The 6,301-nt window shown below is 43.2% G+C and overlaps 1 protein-coding gene across 2 annotated transcripts in view; it reads left to right on the top strand.

Annotated features, from left to right (window-relative positions):
- Positions 1 to 644: 644 nt before the first annotated feature.
- Positions 645 to 6,301, top strand: part of SCN8A (sodium voltage-gated channel alpha subunit 8) — an 85,691-nt gene continuing 80,034 nt past the window's right edge. For both annotated transcript variants that reach the window (XM_019511100.1, XM_019511107.1), the window contains exon 1: positions 645 to 970. In XM_019511100.1, the coding sequence (XP_019366645.1) occupies positions 695 to 970 (276 nt within the window). In that variant the 5' untranslated portion in view covers positions 645 to 694. The remainder of the gene's footprint in view (positions 971 to 6,301) is intronic.

The raw sequence follows: 6,301 nt of genomic DNA, 5'->3' as shown, positions 1-6,301 counted from the left end.
GTGTCAAAATCAACATTTTGTGGGAATGTAACTAGTGCTGATGTAACTCTTGTTGAGAGGTTTTTCAGTTCCAGGATGAGAGAGAAAGCAATGGCCACTAGTGTTGTCCTGGAATGTGGGCTCTCCAGGTTCCCGCCCCTGCACTACTCCCATCTCATAGCCCAGAGGGGTGTCCAAACATGAGGGTGTTGGTTGTTCTGGAGTGAGCTCCCTATTTGCAGCTATTGCACTTTGCATAAGTAACTAGATGTTCATTGGCTCAAAGTTGGGTCTCCCACATCCAAGTGAGGGCCTTACTTCCTTTTTTCTTACTCTTGCAAAAAACCTTCAAAAATTATTTGTTTCATCTCAACACAAGAGGAATTTTTTATATCCAAGTTTTTTCAGGGCAGGAAAGCTTGTTTCCATCCAGCTGTACATGGAAGTGAGGGATCTGGCATGCAAAGGACAGAGACTGAGTCCCTCTTCGAATGTAGATGCTAATCCTTGTCCCTAATTCAGTTTGCTCTGCGTGGCACTGAGTAATGGCTTGTAGGTTGAAGGCTGTCACGGGTCTTTTGGTTGTCCAGTAGATGCACTTGTCTGTCTCTTGGGCAGTGATTGACTATTTGTCTTGTCTGTACTTTTTTATTCTATGCAGAGCTGACCTGTCCCGGGCGCAACATAACTAAAGAAGCTGCTGCAGGATGAAAAGATGGCAGCACGGCTTATTGCACCACCCGGCCCTGATAGTTTTAAACGTTTCACCCCAGAGTCTCTGGCTAACATTGAGAAACGCGTTGCAGAAGAGAAGAAGAGGAAGCGTCCAAAGCAGGACAGCAGCCACCGGGATGACGACGAAGACAGCAAACCAAAACCAAACAGTGACCTCGAGGCAGGGAAGAGTTTGCCTTTCATCTATGGAGATATCCCAAAAGGCCTGGTTGCTGTACCACTGGAGGACTTTGACCCTTATTATATGACCCAGAAAGTGAGTCCGCAGCAGAGAAGTTGCTAAAACTACCTCTTTCTTAGAAAATTACCAGTTCAGGTGACAGGAGCAACCTCGTATTTCTTAACAATATATTTAAGATGGGGACAAAGAATGGAATCTTTGTGTTGGGTTGTGGATTTTCTTTCTGAAACGTTATTATTATGTCTGTAAGTTTAACAAATGCCGTTCCTGTTTTTTGTGCGTCTTCAGAACAGGTTTCCATCTTAATAATGAGAAAGCTAAGCACTTACTTGACCAGTCCTAGAGTGGGAACCGGTGAGAAGAAGGTTTCCGATAGATGCTCTTTCATCTAGCAGACAAAGATGGAACAAGATCGAAGGGCTGGAAATTTAAATTAGATACACTGGACCTAGAACTTAAGTGCAGTTTTTTAAGAGTGTGGGTAACTAACCATTGGAAAAAAATACCTAGGATTATGGTTAGGGACCTACCAAATTCCCAAATTTGTGGCAGAAGTATAGTGTGCAGAAGCTCCTTTAATCTTGCATGTTCCCCCAAACACACCTCACCCTCTACCGCCTCCCCCACCCCAGCCTGCTGATCAGCACTTTTTGCCTCCCTGGCACTTTTTGCCTCCCTGCTGATCAGGAGCAAGCTGCAAGTGGGACCCCTCCACCAATTAGTGGGGCAGAGGCATGGGGGAACCTGTGAGATTGAAGGAGCCACAGCGCACCGCACTTACACCGTGAATTTGGTAAGTCCCTAGTTATGGTGGATTTTCCATCAGTCAGACATTAAATCAAGATTGAACATCTTTCTGAATGATATGCTTTAGCTCAGCAGTCCTTATCGTCCACTGGCCTCTGTGCAGCAATGCCAAGCAAGTAATGTGCTGTAGGTAACGCTATTCCTGGCTCTGCTTGTTGCTTTGTTTTTTACTTGTTTTATCTTCCTGTGGTCACAAGTGATGTTGGGCAAGTTGCACAGGCAACATGTTGCCCATGAGTCATGGGATTGGAACCAATGCTTGGCGCATGAGGTACATATTTGATGCATGAACCTGGATGGTGTTATGGTCTGTATCTTGCAGAATGTTGAACAAAATGATCATAATGCTCTTTTCTAGCCTTTTAAATCTATTAATACAGTGCTTGATGAGTGGTTTGCCTCATGGGTGTCTCTGACAATGAACAAGTGGCGTGAAGCTGGTATCTTGCGTACTGTGGGGTAAACCAGATTGTTACTGGGCACAGCTTGCACCCAGATGAAGGATGTTCCCACTAACGCAGAAAACTGTGTTGATTCAAAATCCCTCAGAAGTACCACTGAGAGAGACCCTCTCCCTGGGGTAGATTTATTATTTGTGTGGGATAGGTCAGTCTTTGATTGGGAAAAGATAGAACAGACTTTTAACCCCAAGAAGCAGAGAAACTATAGGGATACAAGTAAGAATGGGAAAGAGAAGGGTAATATAACAAGAAACAGTTCCTGAGATCTGTTAAAAAGTAGAATAGTCTCCCAAGAAAGTGGTAGATAAATAACCCGTGCATGAGGCAATGTACAAGCAGAGCAGGGCTTCAGGTACTGGGAACATTTAAGGCCTGTTAGCACTAATGCTTGCACAAGTGTAGCTACAGTAATGCTAAGAGCAAAGCACCACATTTGCTAATGCAGATATCACCCTTATTAAAGTTACAATAGGACTTTGTGCTCCTGCAGGGGAATGGGATACCTGCATGATCTCTGAGAAATATTTACGGGTTTTTTAATCAGAATTTTTTTTCTGAACACGGCATGCGGTAACCTCATCCTATCGTGCAAAGTGAATCCTTGCATTTAATGCAAGTCCAGTTCTCTTATGTAATGGTGGAGGGAAGAGAAGCTACTGTTGAATGTTTTTCGTATGGAAACTTTGGAGATGTGGAAGTGTGCATTTTAAGGGTCTGTCTCTAGTCTTTGTGCAGTTGTTTACACACACAACACATACTAGAAAGCTGCCAGATTTTATAGTCACTTTGCACTGGTGTGAAGGAGTGCACAAGATGCAGGGCAAGGGAGAACTGCCCCATATGATGACTTTAAGTTAGAAGGAAGTGGGAAGGTAGGACCTTGAGGTGATCGAGCAGGCAGAGAAAGTGTGATATGGACTTCTACTCTTTTTGACCGTTGGGACACTTACAGACTGTGTCAAGCCTCCTCTAGAGGAAGGAAGCTTAGGTGTTTTTCACCAAAAAAAAAGCTGTTCTGGGATCTTCTGAAACTGCAAATGTTGATATTTTTTATCTGAACAGAAAGTTTTTAAATTTACATTTTGTGTGGGATTAAATCTGGAGGCACCTTGTCGCATCCTTAGAAGGGAGCTGGCATTTCTGTCCAGAGCCACGTGCAGGATTTCTGCTTGCTCAGCGCACACCCTGTGCTGAGAATATACGTTCTCCTTGCAACTGGAACAGCTGGAGAAGTTCTGGAGAAGGTTGGTGACAAACTGACCCAGCCCAGCTGACTTCATACCTCTCTTCCCACAAATATTGGAATGTCATTCAGTTTTGTTGTTTCCATCCTCTTCATCTTGTATGATGTTAGATTTGTACTAATTCTTCAAATAGCAAGTGACTTTAGAGCTTTCCACAAGGTGTTTTTTCAGTCCATTAAAAAAGCCCTCTCTGAATCAGAAATCACAAATCTGTCTGAATTATGGGAAACTTGCTCATATTGCTTTTCCCCTTAACATCTGCCAAAAAGTTTTGGACCCTGGATCTTTTCTTTTCATACTAACTATACAGCATGCATAGGCACTTGGGTAGATGGCCACTCTTACCTTTCTTAGGAACAACTGTAGGCAGTTGCACTCTTGGATGTTTCAGGAAAATAAATCCAGGATTAAACAGAGAATCTTAATTTCTCATTGACTAATATTTAGAGAAGAAGCAGTGTCACCTAGGTGCTAGAGTGAGGTATTGGAGTCAGAACTCCTGGTTTGTGTCCCTAGTCTTGTAAATAATATTGTCCTGGTGTAGTTGCTTTTTTATGCCCCAGTTTTCCTATTTATAAAATGGAGATAATGATTCTTACTAGAACCAAGCAAATGATTTCTTCATAACTAATGATGCACTGAGCTAATTTAGCCCCTTTTTCTTATTCTTTTAAATACCAGCATGAATTCTCCCCCAATTCTTTGTTGTTTAAATAATACATCTGAACAAACTGCAGTTCCTGGGAATCTCTATGAACTGATATCTCTAATAGCTGTGTTACATTTCTCTTCTCTGATTAACTTAAATTGCTGAAGCAGGAGAGTGGCAAAAAGCTTATTTGCACATAGTCACCCCTGTCTACATGTGTCTGAGGTACAGACAGGTAGTATCATCTTTGTAAATATTCCAAAGAATTAATATAAACCATTTGAAAACCGTGAAGAATAAACAATTGCCAAGGACAAGACTATAATTGTACTAAACAGTGGATCAGTATTTGCAAATGGGGTTTTCAGTCCCTTGGTCATCTCAACTACTTCCTACCTAGAGTGAACGGGTGAGAATTGATAGCTGTTTGTGAAGAGCCTGGAGATCTTTGTTGTTGTCTCTTGTTTTCATCTCCATCCAGGTCAGTGGGTCTTAGTGTTAGGTGCGTGCTCCATCTTGCTGACCTGGGATCTTAGTTTGCAAAACCTCAGCAATCTGTAAGCTGTGCCCAGCCTGAGTATACTGCTAGGGGTAGTAGCATAATGGAAATGAGCTTGGATGCTGGGAATTCCTTTTTCTCCCCATGGATTGTTGATGTGGAATTAGGTACTGGGTCTCTAGACATTTTCTTTCACCTCTCCCATTCAAAACTCAGAGACAGGTGAGAGGTGCACTTGGCTGTCATTTGAAAGGCTGGCTAGCCAGTATGTACATGGTTATTTTCATGCAATCTTTGCCCATTGAGTTTGGCTGTTGAATTCTCATCAGACAACGGGTGTTTGTTGACCACCACCTCCACTTTGTATGTTCCTTGGGTAGCTTTTTAGACTAGTGATGTTGGCTTGACTTCCCAAGAGGCCATGGAGCCTGGGAGGCCATTGGCTGGAAAAGTTGTCACTGTTGCCTTTCTGATTCAAAATACATGGGAGGCCCACAGGTGTTGTGATGATGGGGGACTTGGATTGATTTCACTAGGACCTGTGGTTGCCAAGTACTTGTGAAAACCAGTGCATAAATATCTGGGTGTCAAAAGCCAACACTGGATTGGCCAACATGATTCTTGACTTGTGGATGTGCAGCTGAGAACTTTTCTAGCAGGTGCATGCCACTAGAGTGACTTGCATCCACATTATCACATGCAGTGTTGGAATGAAGACTTCCTGCTCGAGTGTCACCTTGAGGCTGTGGAACTGGGAGATGCTGAAGAGTGGTTGGGGGGAGGCCATACAAGAATAGTTGGGAGAGGCATATCCAGCTTCAGTCTCTGCTCAAAGGAGTCTTTTCCTCTGACTTCTTTGCATTCCTAGGCAGTCTCTCTACATGCTGGTGATGGCAGGATGGACTTGAGAGGTGTTGCTGCTGTGTCTTGCCAGAGGATTATGTGAAACAATCAGATGAGAGGGTGTATGAAGCACAAAGTCTGGGCTTGGGGCAGTGGATTTGTAAAGAAAGCATCCCTCTTCAGGGATGGTGTTCTCATGTAGTTTCACTGGGTCTCTGTATCCAGCCCCTTTTAATTGTGTGAGATCCCATTGTTCTTCCTCCTTGCAGCATAGCAGCAGAGGAAGGAATGGTGATACCCTGTTAATCCTGACTATCACCTCTTGCGCTATCCCCTTTGTGAATAGGGTTGAGAGGAGTCTAAGTCATAGATGCCCTGTTTTGTGTGTGTGTGTTTGTGTTTTTAAAGTTGCTCATGACCTGACAAAATTAATGGTGTCATTTGTATTCACACTTATGTTGTTACTATCACAGCAGCCACCAGAACAGTGGTTCTTAGCCTTTTTTGACTCAAGGCACCTCTCACGGGACTTGAGGCATATCTCCATATCTTTGGTGAATTGAGTGACACTCATTTTCAAAAACTAATTTATATATTCAGTACTTGCCTCCTTGCTGAGGGGCTGACTGATTGGGAGGCAGAGACAAGCCTGACCCGCACTTAGCTGCTTATTTCCCCCCTTCTCCTGGCACCCTTCAAAGGATCTGGTGGCACCCCATCTGCTGTGTCCTTGCTCTTTGCCCATCACAGGAGTCCTTAGTTTAAAAGGGCATAAAGCGATGTTAATTTACTGTTGCTTGATGAATCTGATCTATTGTAGCATAGTATCTTTTGTAGGCTGTTTTGCAAATTGCTTTCAAGCTGATGTCCTAAAATGTTTAATGTTTTCTAATGACCCTGTTT

The sequence above is a fragment of the Gavialis gangeticus genome, unplaced genomic scaffold, assembly GCF_001723915.1.
Source record: "Gavialis gangeticus isolate Ggan-Ray unplaced genomic scaffold, GavGan_comp1, whole genome shotgun sequence".
Lineage (NCBI taxonomy): Eukaryota > Metazoa > Chordata > Crocodylia > Gavialidae > Gavialis > Gavialis gangeticus.
The sequence above is the reverse complement of the archived record's forward strand: the minus strand, read 5'-3'. Positions and strand labels throughout refer to the sequence as shown.